Source organism: Mya arenaria, chromosome 16 (genome assembly GCF_026914265.1).
Source record: "Mya arenaria isolate MELC-2E11 chromosome 16, ASM2691426v1".
Classification (NCBI taxonomy): Eukaryota; Metazoa; Mollusca; class Bivalvia; order Myida; family Myidae; genus Mya; species Mya arenaria.
The window spans coordinates 46,331,437-46,353,806 of NC_069137.1; the positions used below are offsets into that span (position 1 = coordinate 46,331,437).

At 34.3% G+C, this 22,370-nt stretch overlaps 1 protein-coding gene across 1 annotated transcript in view; it reads left to right on the forward strand.

Moving 5' to 3' along the window:
- Positions 1–2,704: 2,704 nt before the first annotated feature.
- The window catches only part of LOC128221722 (mucin-2-like), a 103,585-nt gene continuing 83,919 nt past the window's right edge, over positions 2,705–22,370 (forward strand). The window contains exons 1-5 of the mRNA XM_052930323.1: positions 2,705–2,927; positions 5,375–5,480; positions 16,817–16,922; positions 17,684–17,857; positions 18,923–19,007. Coding sequence (XP_052786283.1) covers positions 2,705–2,927; positions 5,375–5,480; positions 16,817–16,922; positions 17,684–17,857; positions 18,923–19,007 — 694 coding nt within the window. The remainder of the gene's footprint in view (positions 2,928–5,374; positions 5,481–16,816; positions 16,923–17,683; positions 17,858–18,922; positions 19,008–22,370) is intronic.

Genomic DNA, 22,370 nt, shown 5'->3' on the forward strand with positions numbered 1-22,370 from the left:
TTTTAATAGTATCACATATATGTATTTAATGTGTTACAAACCAATTTCAATTTTCTTTACTTGTGGATAAGAGACAGTTTTACCAAATATCTGAAGCTCAAACGGTCAAGTTCGTTATGTAATATGACAAAACCCTGTAAAAGAAAAGCAATTGAATTTTGCATCGTTGACCCTTGACTACTGTCAGGAAGATGACATATCTTACGTTTAAAACAAAACAATACAACACGGATGTTTTCATACAACGACACAATTTATTAAGTTTAGAACTTCTTATTTGATTCTGCACCACCATTTTATGACGGCTTATGAATGCCTGCATCGTACCTAAAAGGCTGAACAGTTTAGCTCTGGCTTGATAAAGTCGTTTACAACTGATATCTTTTCACGGTTGTTGATTACTTGAAATTACATTATCAGTTGATATTTTTATTTTCCCTGATTTTTCATTGCTTGTTCTAATGCATCATATAGTTTTGATTTTGTATTTATTGATAACTATTTGGACAAGTGTGAAGTTATGGCCATATAAACTAATTCAAACCCTAAGCTGTGTCGATGTGAACACGTTCTATGTAGTTTTGTAGCTGTGTCGATGTGAACACGTTCTATGTAGTTTTGTAGCTGTGTCGATGTGAACACGTTCTATGTAGTTTTGTAACTGTGTCGATGTGAGCACGTTCTATGTAGCTTTGTAGCTGTGTCGATGTGAACACGTTCTATTTAGTTTTGTAGCTGTGTCGATGTGAACACGTTCTATGTAGTTTTTAAAGAACGCCTTATTGATCAATTTAAACAATCTTGGTATAATTCTATACATAACAGCCCAGTCTTGTGTACTTACAAACATTTTAAAACTTCTTTCGAACGCTCTATGTATCTGGATAAATGTTCTTCATAGTATCGACTTCCTCTTACTAAATTGAAATTCTCCTCTCACCAGTTACGTATTGAAACTGGGCATTATAGAAATAACAGAATTGATCACCATGAACGTTATTGCACGTTTGTGTTTGTGATGTATATGATTTATATGACGTAAAATGTATTCTAGAAGAAAATATATCGTTAGGCCTAGTATGATGAAATTTATTGATCATATGCAAGATACGAATTATTCCGAACTATTCTTGTTTTGCGGTTCACTCTTTTTCCACGGTGGTCTCTGCTTCCACAAGGACCACACTAGAAGTCAATTAAGAGAAATGGGACATCACAGAGTTTACCTGATAGTTTTATACTGTTAAAAAATTATTAACGTTTAAAATAAACACGTGTATGTCTTTTTTGATGGTACGATATATTTTACTAGTTGAAATAAATGCAAAAATATGTCCTCAGCATAATATATAAACGAGGTATGTCCGTAAAGTTCTGGATATTGTTTATAGAATTATGGCAATGTCTGTAAATTTTATTGTTTGAAGTGAACATCTAAAACGGATTGGCGATAGTTTTTTTTAGAAATTTAGCCTTACATTGCATTAGACGTTAATGAACACGCCCGCCCTTACACCTAAATCGGTTTCAAATGAAGTCATAATAAGAAATTTTAAAACTTCAATACTTACAACGGAACTTATGACTACATTTGTTTGTATATGTTAAACAATTGTTGTTTAATAATTTTTTACTGTAGCAGTTTTCATGTTGTAATGACTACATTCTTATTCTGAATATATACGAAAAACTGCTGAGTTCAGTTAACTGTTGTTCGCGGTACCGAACTTTGTTAGTAAACTGTCTTGTTTTGTATCCCCGTTGGGTCGCAGCGCATACACTGCAAGCGGGGTACCAAACATCTAGCAGTAAACACCCTATCATGATAATCGTATTTATAATCAAAATAGCAAACATGTATTTAAAAAACAACAACACTTGTTAGCTGCACCTTTCTTTCATAAAAAACACAGTATCTTTCATTAGAACCATTGTTTTCGATATTTATTCATCCTTTTCGGAAAAAATAAAACAATTGTATTAATTGCGGTTCTGCTTATTTGGGACTCAAAGTTCATCTTTAAGTGAAGCAGGGCAGGTAAATAGGTTCAACTATATGATCAGAGATGAAGATGAATAATAATAAAAAACATGATTAGTGGAACAGGGCCTTTCAGTTAACATGAAAGAAGCAGACAGCATGACGTCATAGGTTTCTGTGGCTATATTAAATTACCACATACATGGTTAGATTGTTTTAAAGGCGCGTGGTAATTTTAAGGTAATTTGCGGTTCCTTTGTATCAAAATCTATTTCATGAGCTACTGACATTACAAAAATGCTTAGTCAATGTTCAATGTTAAATGGTTTTACGACTAATAATAGAGTGCAACAATGTTTCATGAAGAGATGCATTATAAATTATATTCACTACTTGTTGAAGTGGACTTTAAATTGCTTGAGTGTCAAATAACAGTGACAAGTTTCCGGCATCCACTGTTCTTTTGTCGACTGCACTAAAAGTAAAAAAGCATGTAATGCAAGGAATTTATTCATCGATTTTAATTGCTGTAAGAATAAAATATTCCAACCCGTTAAAATATTAAGCCATTCAAAACACTTTATCTGAACAGAGAAGCTGTCAAGGCAATCATTCTTAAAACTTATATGGTTGCCAGTAAATGAAATGGTGAAATATTACTTAATTATATTTGCATTGTTTATGGTTAATAACACAATTGCGCTCTTAATAGGCGGTCAAACAATGGATGTTGTCAAAGGCGCCACAGTTAAAACTTATGATTCCGTCGTTTACGGTATTTCAAAGATAAAATGTGCAGAAGCGTGTCTGAGAAAGGGAAGAGATGGAAAATGCAACTTGGCGGGCTATGAAAAAGTGTCAAGAACGTGTTTTCTGAGTTTGGACGACATCAGTGGTGTTATAAGTGTGGCTGATCCGGGTTATCTCGTTATCGACACTGGGGCACGTAAGTGTGGTTTATAAAGAGCATTGAAAATAGTGCAAGGGAACTGCGTTATGTATTTTTCTGTACATTTAAAGAAGAAAATATATACGGTGTAATGTATAGATTCAAATATGAACTTAAAATAACTGTTAAGCTTAAGAATGATGTTTGATAAAGTTTCCAGTCGAAATGTTGTACAAACAACAATCTAGTAAATTCATAATAATTACGACAATGATGGTCTTGAGCAAAATTCAGATGAGATTTTACAAACCGATTAACAACAAATGCTTCATTTGAACGCTGATTGTTTAAACTTTTGTTTGGTTTAGAATGGTGTTATTATTAAATAGGTCAACCTCTTGGCAAGTCTGACAAGGTCGGATTTCGGGAATTTCAAATATGAAATCTATTATTTTTCTTAGTTTCAAATAAGTATAATTTAACCAACTTACTCGCCATGGTATTTTTTCTTTGAATATCATCATTCAGAGCTGTTTGTTTTATTTCGCCCTCTCGGGATTCTGTTTCAAATTGAAAACAATCAGAATCCGAATTATTAATTGTTTTAGGTTTGGATTGACACAATGTAATAAAATATCACTTTGATGTTTTATGACGGTACTGATTTTATATTAGAAATGAACTTGAAGAGCATATTAATTGCCTTTTTGAAAAGTAAAGAATTTCAATTCAAATAGATACACAACGTTCGATTCCTGGCTTTAAAGACAAGTGTGTTACCACTGGAACACGGATCCGCCACCTGTACTGGAGTCCATTTGTAGTGGTCGTATACAGGTTGCGTGATCAAGTGACATAAAATGGGTCACCACGGGTCACAACCGTTATAAACAATGAAGATAGTGACGTTTATTTCTGAATTACTTTTTGACAGAAAATATATGAAAAGAATTTTCAGCGTATAAAAGACTATGCTATTTTCTGCTTCAACATGTGTGAAATATATAAAATTTGCTTTTGTTTTCATGGTGCTATCCTTTGCCAAAATTTCAAATATTGTTGAAGGACGAAAAACTGAAATTTCGGTCAAGAAATTCGTTTCTTAAATAACAATATGCCTATTAAAAAAGTTCTCGCTGAAAACTTTTTAAACTATTTAAACTTTACATGTTTTTTACTTTTAATGAATCTTGACCAGCAGTAATATTATTGATGGATGAATAATCATCAACTTAGAATTTAAGGAAAAAAATCACAAGCATTTTATAAAAGAAGCAAAAAAAGCAAAGCCGATTATAGAAGTTAATCGGATTAATAGCCTCACTGATTTTTGTGTTAATGTTACCAGCGAAATAACCGAAAAAAACCACTAACAACAAACGTTACCATTTTTGTATGAATCAGGTTTAAATAAGGAGTTTCAGCTACAAAGTTTAAAGGGGGTAAAACTTGTATACTTCATTGTTTTAGAAATTATTACCAGCTTAGCACACTACATTCCTTATTTCATTTAGCCAAAATACTTTACACCGAATTTATTATATGATAACTAGTAAATCATGAAAATCATCCAAAAATTCTTTTTTCTCAGTTAGTAACATTACCCAATGGGCACAGAGCGTCATCCAATTTTCATCTCAACAGTCATTTATGGACGGCAGGTATTTGTATGGGTTATCATATATCTAAAACATAATACGTATCTCTGTTGCAGATAAAAATGCGGTGTGTATAAATTAACAAAAAGAAATATTTTCGTCAGTCCATTTGTAAATATATTTATTGGTTATCGAAATTAAACCGCATTTTACTGAAATGTTCATCGAAGATCTTAATTCAAATGACAAACAGAATTTTTAATGTTATAAGATTTGTTGTATTTATGCATTTCTACAGGGATTAAAAACGCTACATTTTACGAAATAAACTTTTATCTTAAAGTACGTCTGCCTTTGACTGCAACGTATTGGATCTCATAATTAGTATCAAAGCATTATGTCTTTTGAATGACGTCGAGATTATCTTATCAGAGTGCCGCAAAGTATTAACATTCATTGAAGGTATATAAGTCTAATGAGATTGTCCCTGTTTTCTATTGTCGACATCAACCTTATCAAAATCTGTCTAATGGCAGTCCCCTATTGTCGACGTCAAGCTTGTCAAAATCTGTCTAATGGCAGTCCACTTTTGTCGACGTCAAGCTTGTCAAAATCTGTCTTATGGCAGTCCCTATTGTCGACATCAACCTTGTCAAAATCTGTCTAATGGCAGTCCCCTATTGTGGACGTCAAGCTTGTCAAAATCTGTCTTATGGCAGTCCCCTATTGTCGACGTCAAGCTTGTCAAAATCTGTCTTATGGCAGTCCCCTATTGTCGACGTCAACCTTGTCAAAATCTGTCTTATGGCAGTCCCCTATTGTCGACGTCAAGCTTGTTAACTCAGAGTACAGAATTGTTTATTGATCACTGATGATATTTGAAATGTGGTTTATATCTTTTTTTAGATGGGGTGCGAACCAGATTCTCGGTGCAGCAAATGTTTACCCTTCATATGGAGAACACGGCAATGCTTGGTGTTCAACAAGCAGGGTCGATCCTCAATTTATTGAGGTAAGTGAAATGTTCACTAATATTGTCATTCTACAATCAGAAACGTTTTTAAACAATTCGAACATTGAGTGCAAGGTATTTTTTATTTCATTCTACAATATAATTTAAGAACCATTAAATCCTCTTTTAAAAGAAAAAAATCCATTACAAATTGTACTACTAAAATGACAAACAAGAGCAAAATGGGTGTATTGTTTCCTGAAAACAAGGCTAGCTTGTACATAACCCTTTGAAAAATGAAAAAGAAACATATAGAGATAACAGCAAATACATAAAAAACATTTTTTTCGGTGACCGACCTTAATGTTACAGCTGCAATTTGCCCTATCAGTCCACGTGACCGCAGTGAATATCTACGAGACATATGGAGGCGGTTCCATACTACGGATAAAGTGTTTTGAGTCCTCAACTGGCCTGTACACCGAGTTGTGGTCGACCAATCAGACGGAGAAATTGACCTCAGCCAGGATCTTTAGTCCAGAATTGGTTAGTACACTGAACCAGCTTAAACGAGGATATGGAGGATATTATGATAGACTAATTTTATGACGTCTAGGTTGAGGTTATTGTGTAAACACGGATCCACAAGTATTCATCTTGACATCAATTGAATTAATTAGGAACGATTTCTGAAGGAAAGGCATTTAGTGCTTGAAATAATATATTATTGATTATGACGTAAGTTAAAACATCTAACCTAAATACAACACAGTAAGATGCATTATTTAACGCAAGGTTCTATGTTCTATGGAATAGGAAAACGATCATAGCTTGATCTATATTTTTCATTAACGGGTGCCATATTCTGAGTATATACTTTTTAAGGGATATAGACATGCATATTATATAAATGAGTAATACAATCAAAACTACAGGGAGAAGACCAGTAGCAAAGACTGTCAAAGAGGCACATTTTCTTAAAGGCCTAGTTTTAGGAATGTTTGGCATGACAATCCCCTGCTGTGCATCTCCTGCCAATTGCACTGATGTCACAGAAGGGGCCAATTTCCTGTTCATTTGTTTATCGGCTCAGGGCCATTTAGGGTCCATTTCTATAATAAAACCTCCAAAACTGCACAGCAAGATATTCAGACAAATATGCTATTAGATTATGATCAATACACAGAGGCAGTGTACAATACACTTTTTGTGTGTGTTTTTTGTGTGTGTGTGGGGGGGGGGGTCACTTATAGCAGGATTAAATTAGGCCTTTAACAAGACACACCGACATTATTATGCAACCGAAACAGATTGCGTATATACATGTACAACCAAATACAATTAATTACGTTGTAGGTACTGTAATTGAGATGACAGCGAAATAGGGGTTCAGTAACTTGAGTTTGTCAACCAGTTTTTGAGTACGAATCCTAACGCTTATTCCTACTTCAACACAAAACACGTTCCACGTAGAGCATTTCCGAAACGATGCAACCTAATTTACCTTTAGCAACCAAGTAAAACAGGACTAGGGTCAAAATGACGAAAATGGTCGAGTCGCTTTCTGGAATACTTTGATAAATGAAAAATACGACCTGAACCAATTAGGCCCAGTTTTTGAGAACGCATTCTTATACTTGTCCTTACGGCAACTCACAGCATGTAAGTATATCTGAACCAGCAGCCTACGACCTGCACCACGTAGAGCCCTCTCCGAAACGGTGTAAAATGATAAACCAAGTATAACAGGACTAGGGTAAAAACGACGTGAATCTGTAACACTTTGAAAAATAAAAAAAATACGACCTGAACCAATAAGGCCTCTGTCCTCAACGGCATCCATTTCCTGGTATTTATCTTCACATTGATCGAACTAACTTTTGATAGAAATATGAGACCTTTTTATAATATTTTCATAATATTTGATTTTCAGACTGGTTCCTGTTTCTCCAATCAGATACTCCTAGAATCCCATGGTAACGGAGAAGACTGGTCTGAAATAGACGCAGTATTGTTGCATGGATACTAATGATTCCAGTATCATTATACCATTGACGTTATCGTTAACATGGCAAACTGTTTAAGCTATCAATATTCTACGATGTCATATTTGACCTTATGACCTTATCGATGAATATTTTGTTATTTTCTCTATAGATCTGTTAGAAGTACCAATTAGTATATTCGATGTTTTTGACAATAAAAAGACGTTTTAGCTGGTGTTATTTCTGGAAATTATTATCTTGCCCACGGCCAAAGATAAAACAAAGACCCGTATGAAACTCATTTTAATTGTCATCACACAATTACCTCCCCTGTTAAAGACCGTCGTCTGTAGCATCATCTGGCAATATTTAAACACTAATTAATTATTTATCGCTTCAAATGACACCATAAACGGTTTTACGCTCCATTCAAGAAATAATAATGCACTCTCCTCAGAACTATTTCAAGACCGATTTGACCTTTACATAATATGAATCACTGCGCGCATATCCATGACAACCACGAATAATCACATATCTATATGCACATTATTTTCACTACGCACTAAATATTTCCAGCAAAAAATACATTTTTACTTTATTTTGTTTAACTGAAGCGGGAGAAAAAGCATCTACCATAGCGGGAACTCGGTAAATCTCGTTTCGGCAAAACACCCTGCGCTCGGGTTGGGATGAACCTATCTTACACTGTCAGCCATGGAAGATACGTATAATCCCGTTACATACCCATTTTGCATAAATGGAATTCTGAACGGAAAAGGGTACAATGTTTTGATACGGGCATCGGATGTTTGTTTAAATTTAGTGTAGCGAATGACAGTTTGGCCTGTAGGTCACAAGGTTTAGCTTCTCTAAAAAGGTGGACTTCACATTTGATTGAGTTCCAGGTATTTTATATGGTCTTTTTTATTAAACTATTTAATTCTTTCCAATAGTTTTTTGAGTTCTTTGAATTAATTGGTCTGAGCTAATTTAATTCTTGTGCTTTTGATTACGGATAAATTTATTCATTAACATTTCATCATGTTTACTTGTCTATGTTAAGTTATGTTTATTTAGTTCAGTTTTATTAAATTGGTATTTCTTTTTTGCTTGGTTATATATTTTCCTCGCATTTTGACAAATTGGTTCAGACCACGGTTTGTTATAAGTATTATTATTACTAATAACAAACCGTAGTTTGGACCAATTTGCCACATAAAATGTAGCACATATGCCAACAATATATTGTTCAGTGGGTGCGCTGATTGATAGTCAAGTCAAGTCAAGTCAAGTCAAGTTTATTAAGTAATTTACGGCCACCGGCCCATAATACAAAACATATTTACATCAATGTCATTCAAAAATACCATTGTCATTTCCATGACTATTTAACAATATAAACAATATTATAGACACCTATCAACAGTTGTTTTTCATAATTGCATGAATGAATTGGCATGTCTTTAACAAATTGTTATAATTTTTGCATGAAAGTTTGCTATAAAATACTTCCATATTTTTCCGCAAGGTTTCCCTAACCTCAGAAGCCCATGTTCGCCTACCTATGTCATCGAGCCGTTTTAATATACAATAACAGTTTTTGGGATAACGATAATTAGGCATAATAAGTAATTTGCACAAATCCTTTATAAAACTGCATGTATAGTCCAAAAAAGAGGTAAACGACCACATTCTCCAAGAGCAACATCATTATTGAATATTAACAGATTTATTCACTCCTAAAATTCTCGTTAGTTAGACGATATCTTCTAAAATCTCTGATCTTAATTATTCTTTTTAAATTAACATTGCCTCTTCCACCAAGGCGGCTGTGTTATAGGAACATGCCCTTTATTTCGTTTTAAAAGCCCAGTATCCATTGCGCTTAATCGAAATATGTTTGTCAACAAATTATCAACAATATCAATGTTAGACTGTCATGACGCTATCAATGTGTCATACATGGTATTAATTTAAATGTAAAATTTGCAACATATCTGTCAGCTTTAATACTATCTAACGTGAACTTATCGGGCACCAAGATATTGTTTGATGATCCATTTGCATTCAAATCAACAAAATTATGTAGGTTATGAACACATGGGAAAGAAAATGTACAATGAACCGGAAAGTGATCAGATTCGTCCCTTTCAACAATAGTAAAATATGATACATATTTGAAAAGCTCTATTGATGCAATATTATAATCATCCAGATGCCCCTTCCCCGGCTGTACATGTTATATTCCCCAATACATCGTCAAAAAGTCTGCCATAAAAGATGTGTACCCAAAAAATACAATACAGCTCGCCTAAAAAAATGCCATAATTATTATGCATACTATCCTTATTATTTATTGGCAAATCAAATGTGTCCAATGTATTTTGCGTATTACCAAAACTATAATTTAAATTATCATCAGGAATAAAATCTAAAAAGTCCTTAGTGCGGTATTTAGATTATTAAGATGAAGTCCTCGGCAAGTATCGAGGTAAAGGGGCAATTGTCTTTATACTGGGTTAACTTCATCGATACCCGGATAATAAGCAATCAGCGGTCTCGCTCACCCGTATATTATTATTATTGTATCATTTAAGTAAAATAAACTTGCCATCGTAGTTATTGCTACCATTGGTATAATTGATAATATTATGAGTATTGCTTGCTGATAGAAATACGTAGAATACATGACACAGAATACAGTAAAGATACAGTAATTGCAGATTGTATTTGTGTTATATACAGCACAAGAATAATCACCAGATTTGAAAATGAACAACTGAAATCCATTATTCTGACCAAAACGACAGCGTAATATTGCCCTTTATTATGCAATGACGAAGAACGACAATATGTTTTATTTGACATGGCGCCCACAATAAAATCCGGACCTAGTTGGCAAATACTGAAGCCATACTCATTTGAAAGAAAAAGCAATACGATTACCTGATGTGAATGACTGACGCACCTATTTCCAGTTTTTATTACTTACTACTCTAATGGAATTGATTTTTGTAGTCCAAACACTCTGGGCCGTTAAAAGTGGTTTAATGTTCATAATGACACTCTGGTAAATAAAAATGAATGCAGATTCCGATATAAATACTTATTTAAGTGGTACTATGTTCTATTACTTCCGGCACATACTTGGTACTGTAAATTACTAGATATTTGAATGTATCCCATCAATGCTTTTGTTGTTCAGAATATAAATGATACTTATGAATACACGGACTTTGAATTAACGGACAACTACTGGAAGTCCATAAGGGTGTCAATGTCACAACCGCTAATTCAACCATGTTTGAAATTTATTGTTAATATTGACACCCTGGTAAATATAAACAGAAATAGATATTTATTCAAGTCGTAAAATGTTTTATATCTTCCGGTTAGTAAGTTTTTGAAATGTTTCAAATCAATATATTTAAAGGAGTACTTCCGAATAAACAGAATACTCCCGAGAATATTTTAGCGTTACTGAAGTTTCAAGCCTTGGTCACATGTTATGTATTTGTAAACTGTTTCGATCAGTTTTACTCGTAGTAATTTCATTTCGCTGCGAACGGTTTGTTGACCAGACGTCTTTTGCTAAGTGCCAACTTGCTCAAATAACAATCTCTATTTTAAAATGGTTGCTACCTTTGTTGTCAACGTTAACCACAACGTATGGACTGATCATTAACGGTGAATCGATGCAAGTTCATAAGGGTGTCAATGTCACGACCTATGATTCAAGCATGTCTGGGGTGTCAATAATAAAATGTGCGGAAGCATGCATTCGAAAAGGAAGAAATGGGAAATGCAATCTGGCAGGGTACGTCAAAGGGTCAAGGACGTGCTTACTGAGTTTGGTCGACGTAACTGACGTCATCCATGTCGCCAATCAGGATTACGCCGTTATTAGTGCAGACGCCTTGGGTAAGTAAATTGTTATTGTTGTACTGGGGGTTAAAAAATAAAGTTGCATTTTAATACCAACAGCTATAAAGCAAGTTTATGAAAAGTTATAGTCCGAGCCATTTGGGAGCTTCTTAAGTTTTCTGTAACGAGTCTCATATTGTGTTGTATAAAATGGAACACGAATGTATGGTTATTATCATCATATGATTAATTCATTGAAAAACGAATTTTATACAATATTTCTCATGCATCGGTAAAAGGTTTTTATGCTAAATTAGGCCAAAAGAAGTTCGTTGTTTTAACAACATCCCCAAAACATAAGGGTTATTAAGTAGGCACAAGTTTTTTTTATCAGATCTGACCAAACCGAACACTCAAATAGAAAATACTTTATATATAATGCTGGTTATGCATACTTCTTGCTGAAACAAAACTCTACGTGAACTACCTTAACCTAAGTTATATGGTAAAATTAACAGCACCTAGCCATTTGTTTTCGAAATAGTTTTCAGTAAGGTTAAGGTAGTTCGCGTTTTGTTTCAGCAAGAAGTATGCATAACCAGCATAATGTGCAATGAATGATAAACATAGCAACTTTTGTATTCATTCCAAAAGCGTTTACTTTTTATATTACTTCAAGCGCAAAACATACTCGATAGCGCCACCACTAGGGCAACAGCGCCACTACTTTTATAAATATGTGCATTTTTTCCTTTTTAAGAAGTGCTTATCAGTTTAGTTGTGATCCGGCATAGATCCTATACATGCCAGTTATGTTTGCATGCGTGAGAATGTTCTTACGGGGTGTGTAAGCACCGAAATGTACTTGCTATGCAATCAGATCTCAAAATATGCACAAGTCTGATTCGGGAGAAAAGCTCCTGACACCACAGTCTGCACAATATTGAAACGAAATAGTAACCAGCCTACAGTAAAAGTGTTCTTACACGGTACCACATTCTCCGATTTTCGAAATATGTCCGTTAAATGAAATTATCAAATAAAATATAAAACATACTCACGTTTGTTCATGTAAACATAGGACACAGCTCCATCACGGAAGTGTCGACAGATCTTTTTCTTTGCACCACCGTAAAGTGGTGGAGCTGGCGTTTAGAGGCCGTGACAGGGTAAACGCCAAATACATAGAACACAAAACCACAAATACATACTGTATATAAAAAATAGGTACGTTTATCAAGAATTGTTAGGTACCGCCTTGGAACGGTCAGTAAAATGTTAATTTACTGAGGGTTTAAACCAGTTTATGTGCACAAACTTAACTCTTATTCTTACAATCCTTAATAAAGATAAAACGCAAAAGGTAAATCTTATCAAAACATGCATTAACATGAGGAAACTTATCAGTTGAACAAATAATAATAAACGTATAGGTAAACCCCAAGTACTTCTATGATAAGAGAACCCAACTCTATCTGCAGACGGAGGGATACAATTCAGAGCACCTAATGCAAAAAACTTTTCACGCTTGTTGATTATGTTACAAGGTTGCACTCTGTATTTAAACCGATGAAATCAATGAACACGCGTAACCAGACTTTTTAAACAGAAACACAGCTTTCTCTAAAAATCTTGGAAATACATTTGTTACTAATTGTAACTTAAGTAACCACCTTACTAAAACGTTATGATTCCGTTTTGTTAACTATCACTACCGCTATTACCGGTATTTGTTAGTAGCCGGTGTTACCGAACTGCGGGCATTATTATGGGCTATTTTGTATGCAATGCTTATATGTTTTATCTTAATATGTCTAACTTCAATGATTGTTAGTTTGTATTTGTCAAAATAAACATGGGCAAGCCTGGCACGCACTTTAATTTGATAAATCCAAAAGAACAAACATGAACCAGGTGAGTGTTCAGAATAAATTTTCGACTTTGTGTCAAGCCTTCGTTCAAATCTACTGATTCACTTAATAACGAATGACTGCTGATTTCCTGAAATACACGTAAGGCAGCTTTAAACAATTAACCGCCCCAATTCGAAATAAAATATTTTGTATTACATTTATATTAATTATATTACCAAATAAGAATCAACAAAGAGTTGCACTAAAGAATTATTTGCATTGTGTTTTTTTTACACTTATCGGACCTGTCACTTTAAATTTCCAACGAATTAAAACGATGGTTCGTGTTTCTGACATTCACTGTGCCACTTAGTTGAATGTGTATGTAAATAAGAATTGTTTTTGTCGTCTGGTATGAAATAACAGGCAGGAAATGAAAAGAATTCCTTTCTCAGTTGTAATTGTTGCAATTATCGAGCTAATCCAAGCAATCAAAACTGTAAAACACTGAAAAAGCTTAAATTGCACTGAGAGCAGTATAGTGAATCATTCTCAAATAGAATATACACCAAATGAATGTAAATGAAATGGGGATCTACTATTTGTTTCTAACTGCATTGTCAATGGTACAGCATGCATATGCGCTTTTGATAGACGGCAAACTGATGCAGATTGAAAGAGGCGCAGCTGTTAAAACTTTTGATTCCGTCGTTTACGGTATTTCAATAATCAAATGTGCCGAAGCGTGTCTGAGAAACGGACGAGATGGACAATGCAACTTGGCGAGTTATAACAAAAGGTCAAGGTCATGTTTCCTGAGTTCAGACGACAGAGCCGATGGTACAAATGCAGCTGATTCGGATAACGTGGTAATTAACGTTTGGACAGGTAAGTGGTTTATCATGAACATTTAAGGATTGATCGCATTTGTTCTTGCGTTTATGCTGTATGAACGCAGTAGTGCATTTTGCGTGCATGCTATATGAACGCAGTAGAGCACGCGAGCAAATTTCCATTAAGCATGCTAGCGCTTCTTGGTTTTTTGCTCGCCTGCCCTACTCCGGCCATACAGCATAAACGCAAGAAAAAATGCGACTAATACTTATATTTACATTTAAGAAAATGTTCATTACGATTAGAAATTAGCAGTGTCTTCTGCATTTGAGTATTTGTTCTAAAAGAGATATAATCGACGACAAACGTTTGTATAAAATGACAGCTGTTTTTCGTAACAGTTAAATTATGTCACGCTTATCCAATCGGAGCGCAATATATTCGGTCAGCAGTATTGGCCTTAGCCCATCGAGCTTAGGCAAATACCACTAACCTCAGACAAATAACTGGGCCAATATGAAATCACCTAATTATTAACATTATTATATATAATTATTACCTCTGTTAAATACTTAATGTACAGTGTCCACGTATCTTTCGAATGATCCACGTACTTCTTACATTAAAAACCGCGAATATTCACTATGTAAAGTACAATTATAAACCTGAAATGCAAAAGGTTTGTAAATTCAAAAGTCGGGCCCTAATATCACAAAAATAATTTTATCTCAATCTCAGTCTCAACTCATTTCACCACATTAGAGCAAAAGAAAGTGAAAATCTTCTAGTGTATACCATTTTTATAAGCGCATTATTTCATAAAATATTTTGATTAAAAGTTATCGTCTAAACCCCTAAGAAAATTAGGTACAGCTCATTGATTTTTAGCAATTACATTGTGCGCTCGAATTTATTTACTTTTGAAAATTAACAAACAGGCTTTATCAACATAATCTTAGAAAAAATACGCTTTTCAAAAGAGAAAAAGAAACATACATAATGTGTTATCGTATCGCTCTTATGTGTATATAGTTTGATATTGGAGCCTGTTAGATTACCTTTGCAACTATCATTAAATCTAAGAAAATGTGAGAAAAGTAACAAATACTGATTTCAAATCTAGCAATACTGATTACAAAAAATATTCTTTAATCAGTTTTTTTCGAACATTTACAAACCGATAATTTAATAAAATATATGCTTCATTTATCACGGTAATTTTAACATTTTGGGCTTAGATCGTTTTTTGTGTTCTATGTATTTGGCGTTTACCAAGTGACATTAAGTATGGCCCAAACACACACCGCCGAAGGCTTGAAAACTACGTACAATATTTCCATTTCAAAAGAAAGGAAAATATGTCAACAATAATCAAATTCTGTATTCTCATCCTGTGAGGATCTTTTTTTAAAATGCATATATTAGGACATTTAGTTTTAAATCCTTGATATGTATGCACTGTGCTGCTAGTGGAGATTTGTGCTGTTCTTCCATGTCTGTGAGTTTATGTTCTATGTCTTTGGCGTTTACCCAGTGACATTAAACCAGGTTTATGTTTAAATTTTTTGCTACTGAGCTTGTTTCAGTATTTTTTCACATAAGTATTAGGCTATAATTTTAATTGATTTATGAGCCAATTTTAATATTGTCTACTAGGCCTATTTTCGTGAATTTTAAACATGAAATAAAACTTGGTATAACCAAGAAACTGCGTGACCTTTTTTAAAGATGCACTCTTACTCCCAAATAAGATTAAACACAATTTATACAATTGTTTTAAAATAACAAAAAACGATGAATAAATGTCGAAAACAATGGTTATTATGAAAGATATCGAGTTTTATTCGAAAGAAAGGTGCAGAAAACACGGTATTTCTAACTTATTAGACTACAGTAGATCGCACTAAATCTTTGAACACTCATCAATCATTTAATATTTATTCCTTTTCAGCTATTAAATACACGGTTACAATCTTGTTATCAATACTAAATATTTTACATAAACGCATTATTTAGTAAAAAAATAAAGTTTTATCACTCAAATGTTACTATTTCGAGTTTTGAGTCCGAACTGGACTTGCGACTCTTCGTAATCAAGGCCAAAATACTGGTCTTCATTTAGAAAGTTTATGAGAACTTTGATGAACGCATCTTGGCGTATGTGAGTTGTGTGGCCATGAAGCCGGACAAGACTTTACTGGGTATCTAAAGGGTACTATTATTTAACAACACAAAACAACACACTCACACAAAAGTATGTAAACGAGAGGGACTTAAGTTGTATGTGAGTTGTGTGGCCGTGCAGCCGGACAAGACTTTAGTATCTTTAGGGTACTATTGATTTACAGCACAAGACTACACACTCACACAACAGTATGCCACGAAAGGGAGTTAGCTTAAGTTAATGTAACTTTCTTACTATTTGTAAAATAAATATCGCTTAAATTAAGAATAAACTTTGGAATTTAACTCTAGAGTTTACACTATATTAGAGGACGGACTAAAGCTAATCCCGTTATTTGGCTATTTTTAGTTACTTCAGTCTCACAATGGGCACAGACAGTCATTGACTATTCATCTCAATACGATCCCGTGCGGTGAGTCATATTCTTAAAGTGCGCTTTCGTTCGCTACAATAACAATGCATGTTCTTTATAACAGGATAAAGCTAGGCTCACTTGACTATGTTTGTTTTTGTATAATTTATGTAATGTGTATACTATTTAGATATTTTTCATCCAACTAATGTTAATGATACAAATAAGTAAAAGGTTTAGTTTAATGAAATAATCTACTTAAGTTTATAGTGTTGAAGAACTTTCAAGATAATGCCTAACGATGAATGTGTATATTGCAGGTGGAGTGCTAACCAGATTCTTGGTGAACCGGACGTTTATCCTGACTACGGTCAGTTTATCCTTGCATGGTGTCCTTCAAACACAGGCACTCCGGAATTTATTGAGGTACATGTAATTATTTTCATAAACATAACGTGACTTTGATGCATTTGAAACACAAAATACGTTCCGGCCCCGATTTCTCGAAACTTCTTAAGTCCCTTATAACAGGATTAAGCTAAGCTCACTATTTTTGCTTTTCAATAATATTTACTTTGTTAAGACTTTTTAATATTTAAGATAGGAATTATCTTTATGATAATCACAATAAACCATTTTTCAATTATCAAAATTCAATTTCAGTATGTATTTTGGCTTATTGAAATAAGCTACTTAAGCCTGTTTAGCTTAAGAATTTTCGAGAAATTGGGGCCAGGTGACGTTATAATCAAGGACTAGTAAACACACAAAGATTGATGAAAGACAACAAATACAAAGTACAAACATTTTGAATTATTTTAATAAAAATACTTACGCTGATGTAGACTTGGCATTTTGTTGTTTTATTCGAAAAATTGCGTTTAATTAAAGACAAGTCGAGTTTTAACGTCTTCAGCGATCGTATTCGAGTTCAGCGATCGTATTCGAGTATACGTTGCCGGTACATTTTAAACGCGGACAATGGAATGCTTAATTTATTAACACTATTAAATATTCTAGCTTCATGGATAAACGACAAAACATCTAAATGGACTTGAATTTCGTAAAGAATCAAATACTTTTAATTTCCTCAGTCTGTCTGTAGGCATCTACGAAACATTGTGGTGCTAAACTTATGATAAAAGGTAAGATGTTATCACCCAAAAAGCTATTTATTTTCTCTGTAGATCCAGTTTGCTCAAGCCGTTCATGTCACATCCATAGACATATACGAAACATGTAGGGGTGGAACAGTCCTTAAGGTCAAGTGCTATCAAGCAGAGAGTGTACTGTACATGGACTTGTGGACGTCTGAAACAACAGATGTGATTTCATATGCAAGGATCTTTTCTCCGCCGTTGGTACGTTTTGAAATCATTACACTCTTTCGTTTAAAGCTAGTTGTTTTAAGTCCATTTTGAAGAGGAAACCAACGATTTATGAGCGTGAGGCTGACACTTTTACCTCTTGACTACGCTCATCGACTTAGCCAAATCTCTATATTAGCCATGTGCATGACAAATCACCATTTTAAACGTTATATATTTTACAACGATTGTGAAGAAAGCAATGACTGCTTATACTTAGAAACGCTCGTTGGCACGATGTTGCGCGAGAGTGTGGTCTTGTGTTGTGGGGGATTCTGAAGTTCCCGGAGAAAACCCACTTGTCATGCTTAGTGACCACTAACCAAACTTTAATTCCTCCAGACCTTGGTGAGAAGCGAGTGCGCAAACCACTGCGCAAACAAACAACCTTACTGGACTTTTGCATGACAAATATCCATAAAGGCCATTTGCATGACATGTCGCCATACTTTTTTCATTATAAATATATATAAAGCGCTTTAAAAAACATTGAATGGTGATATAAAATGTTCGGAATAATATAAGAAATATTTACACACTACTTCGGGCCATATGGCATTATAAGGACCGGTCAGTCAGCCCCCGAAGGTGAATGGACATTGGATAACGCCTCGGTCCATAAACACTTTCGGTGGCTGACTGGCCGGTCCTTATGACCCTCAATGGTGTGTACTTCATACTATAATCATCGCGTCGCAAAGGCTAAATATTGCAAGAAAACAAAAGTCAAAACTCACTTGGAGAGGACTTTAGACTTTAACAATTTACTGTCAATCTGTATCGAATTCTTGAAAATCGATTATTTTGATACTTGAAATGCTTCTTAAACATGCAATATTCAGTCTATATTTAACTGAGTAAAACACCGACATTTCCCTCCTTCTAATTCATTGACAGTGATGACAACTAAAACACCGTCAATTCAAACCAACGGTATTTCGTTAAAAAGGGTAAACAAGGTGCACCAATTAATTTCGGAGGACAGAACTTTACTACGAGGATATAACTCTATAATACGATAGGGCTCTGATAACATAATTAATTTTATGTTAATTCCAGACTGGAACTTGTTTCTCAAACCAAATTCGGCTGGAGACGCATGGCATCGGAGACTGGTCGAACATCGACGCAGTCATGTTGCATGGTAACGCTTAGAGGAACAATGTGGACAAAGACGCTTGGCGACGACGTTTTGCCGGATATTGACGCTGACATGTTGCATGGCAACACTAAAACATGTTCACATTTAGACATTCTGAGGTTACAGGTTAAAGAAGAAGTAGAGCGTTTATCTCCTTATAATGATAGCTTCAGCTTAGTAAAAGTCCACTTTTAAACTTGTATGAAAATAATATTGACGAACAGATTAGCTGCAAACATGGACAAATGACATTGATTGATAAACTCTTCATTTCGAGTGGTGAAAGCGAAAAGGTTCTATCTTCTTCTTTATTTAATGTCACTTAGAACCTTTTCGCATTCACCCCTCGATTTATTCATTTCGTTACGATCTCATAAAACAAAAAAATGCTTTGAACACTTGTATCCACAAAATGACCATTTCTGATAAAATAAATCATAGCTATGAGCGGATTTGTTCACATAGAAAGAGAAGGAATACATTCGGGACAGTTAAAAACATTCGGCATAACAAGAAAAATATAACAGAGTTTGACATGGCGTGTTTCGACTAATGTTTGTTTGGCGTGTTGTTTTTTGTTACATTTTGCGTCTTTGCCAACTATTTTCTTTTGAGCGCTAATCATAATACATTGCTTTGCAGTGTTGTATTGTGTAAATTGACATGACATATCTTGTGATTTCACTGTGTCTCTACAACTGTCCGTCTATTTTTAATATTTTTCTCTATTATCTTTTTACATAAAATATAGTCACTGAATTAATAATGCTTGTATTTTACTTCTTTTCGTTTATGTTGAAGCGAAAGAATTTCGGAATATGCGCAAAACAATATACATGTAAACTGAAAATCGTTTATATTGTTATCCATTGTTTGTATTGTATCAGCAAGCCCCGAAAAAACATTAAGAAATGTGTTGCCATTGTGTTTGATACGGAACAAGAGAGAACCTGATCGCATGTGCGGATTCGCTGCTTTAAATGTTTTAAGCTTTTCAATGTTTAGACAACATTGAATACTGCAATGTTTTCAAACATTGAAACGGAAAAAGGTCCAGTAATCCAAGGCTTCCATTAAAGGAAGTTTGGAAATGTATTACTCCCTAGAAATGAGTTAAAACTTCCAAAATTGATTCCTTAGAAGTACAAACACTTCCATGATTTTAAAGAAAACTTCTAACCTAGAAAGAATGGAAGTTCAAAATATCAAAACCTTTTGTCAATATTACTTTTATTGTCACAATTTCTATCAGTATATAAGAAAAAAATGAATTATCATATAAGTCTTTGAATTTGGCAAGTTAAAGTTGAAAAAAATACTTGAATAGTAACATACTATTTGAAAAAAGGTGGAAAAAGATCTTTTATTTGTGAGACTTAAACTTCCACATTTGAGTGAAAAACTTCCAAAATTGATGGACAGAAACTTCTTACTTCCAATTTCAAATACTTAATGAAAGCCCTTGTAATCTGCATACACTGCCGTTTATATCTAGTGTACTCGAAACAAGTAAAATAACTTTTTAATGTAAGTGAGACAATGAAAAAATAGCTGCACTCTTTACAGGGACAAAACAGCGAATGTAAAGACTGCTGTATGTCCTACGGGAAGTGGGTCTAGATTGAAAGGATTCAAATACAAATGAAGAGGTACGTATATAGGACCTTGGCGCACTGAAACATAATAAAGGAACTTCAAGTATTACGTAGTGCGTATCGCAAAACGTTTTCGAACTGCACATTTCAAGAGATGAGTTTCAACTATCACATTCTAATTATATAGACGCAATTTCTAATAACACATATACGAATCCTCACTAGTCTAACGGTCTTGGAATACCTGAAGAAGAAGGCCTATCAGTACTGGGTGAATGCAAGATTCTAATAACAATCTTCACTCTTCCAAATGTTAAAAGGACTGTACACCAGATTGGCACCAAAAATGTTTTTTTCTGTGATGAATCTCAGGACAATTCGTTAATAGAATGTGTTACGCTTTGATATCATAATTGTAAAAAAAGTACCAAAATGTAAAAAAAATGATTGTGTCGGAGACCGGGTTCGAACCCGTGTCGCCAAAATTGCAGTCCAGCGTCGTATCCACTGAGCTCTTACATAAATGCGTCCATTCTTTGTATATATAAAGTCGATCGGTCCGTAAACCACTGTATGTTTTTAAGAAAATCAAAACTTATCACGTCAGTGGTCCATATCATATTTTTGGCCGGTCCGTATCTCGCCAAAAATGTAATATGGACCTCTGACGTCATACAACGGATAAGTGAGACTTGCTTTTTCACAACGCTGAAAACTTGTCGCAATTAAATATTATTAAACTTTTTCAATAATATATATATTTATATAAAGCGCTTTAAAAACATTGAATGGTAATATAAAATGTTTGGAATAATATAAGAAATATTTACACACTACTTCGGGCCATATGACATTATAAGGACCGGTCAGTCAGCCCCCGAAGTTGAATGGACATCGGATAACGCCTCGGTCCATAAACACTTTCGGTGGCTGACTGGCCGGTCCTTATGACCCTCAATGGTGTGTACTTCATACTATAATCATCGCGTCGCAAAGGCTAAATATTGCAAGAAAACAAAAGTCAAAACTCACTTGGAAAGGACTTTTCACTTTTATCAATTTACTGTCAATCTGTATCGAATTATTGAAAATCGATTATTTTGATACTTGAAATGCTTCTTAAACATGCAATATTCAGTCTATATTTAACTGAGTAAAACACGGACATTTCCCTCCTTCTAATTCATTGACAGTGATGACAACTAAAACACCGTCAATTCAAACCAACGGTATTTCGTTAAAAAGGGTATACAAGGTTCACCAATTAATCTCGGAGGACAGAACTTTACTACGAGGATATAACTCTATAATACGATAGGGCTCTGATAACATAATTAAATTTATGTTAATTCCAGACTGGAACTTGTTTCTCAAACCAAATTCGGCTGGAGACGCATGGCATCGGAGACTGGTCGAACATCGACGCAGTCATGTTGCATGGTAGCGCTTAGAGGAACAATGTGGACAAAGACGCTTGGCGACGACGTTTTGCCGGATATTGACTCAGAAATGTTGCATGGCAACACTACAACATGTTCACATTTAGACATTCTGAGGTTACAGGTTAAAGAAGAAGTAAAGCGTTTATCTCCTTATAATGATAGCTTCAGCTTAGTAAATTGCCGCAAGTAAAAGTCCACATTTAAACTTGTATGATAATAATATTGACAAACAGATTAGCTGCAAACATGGACAAATGACATTGATTGATAAACTCTTCATTTATTCATTCCGTTACGATCTCATAAAGCAAAAAATGCTTTGAACACTT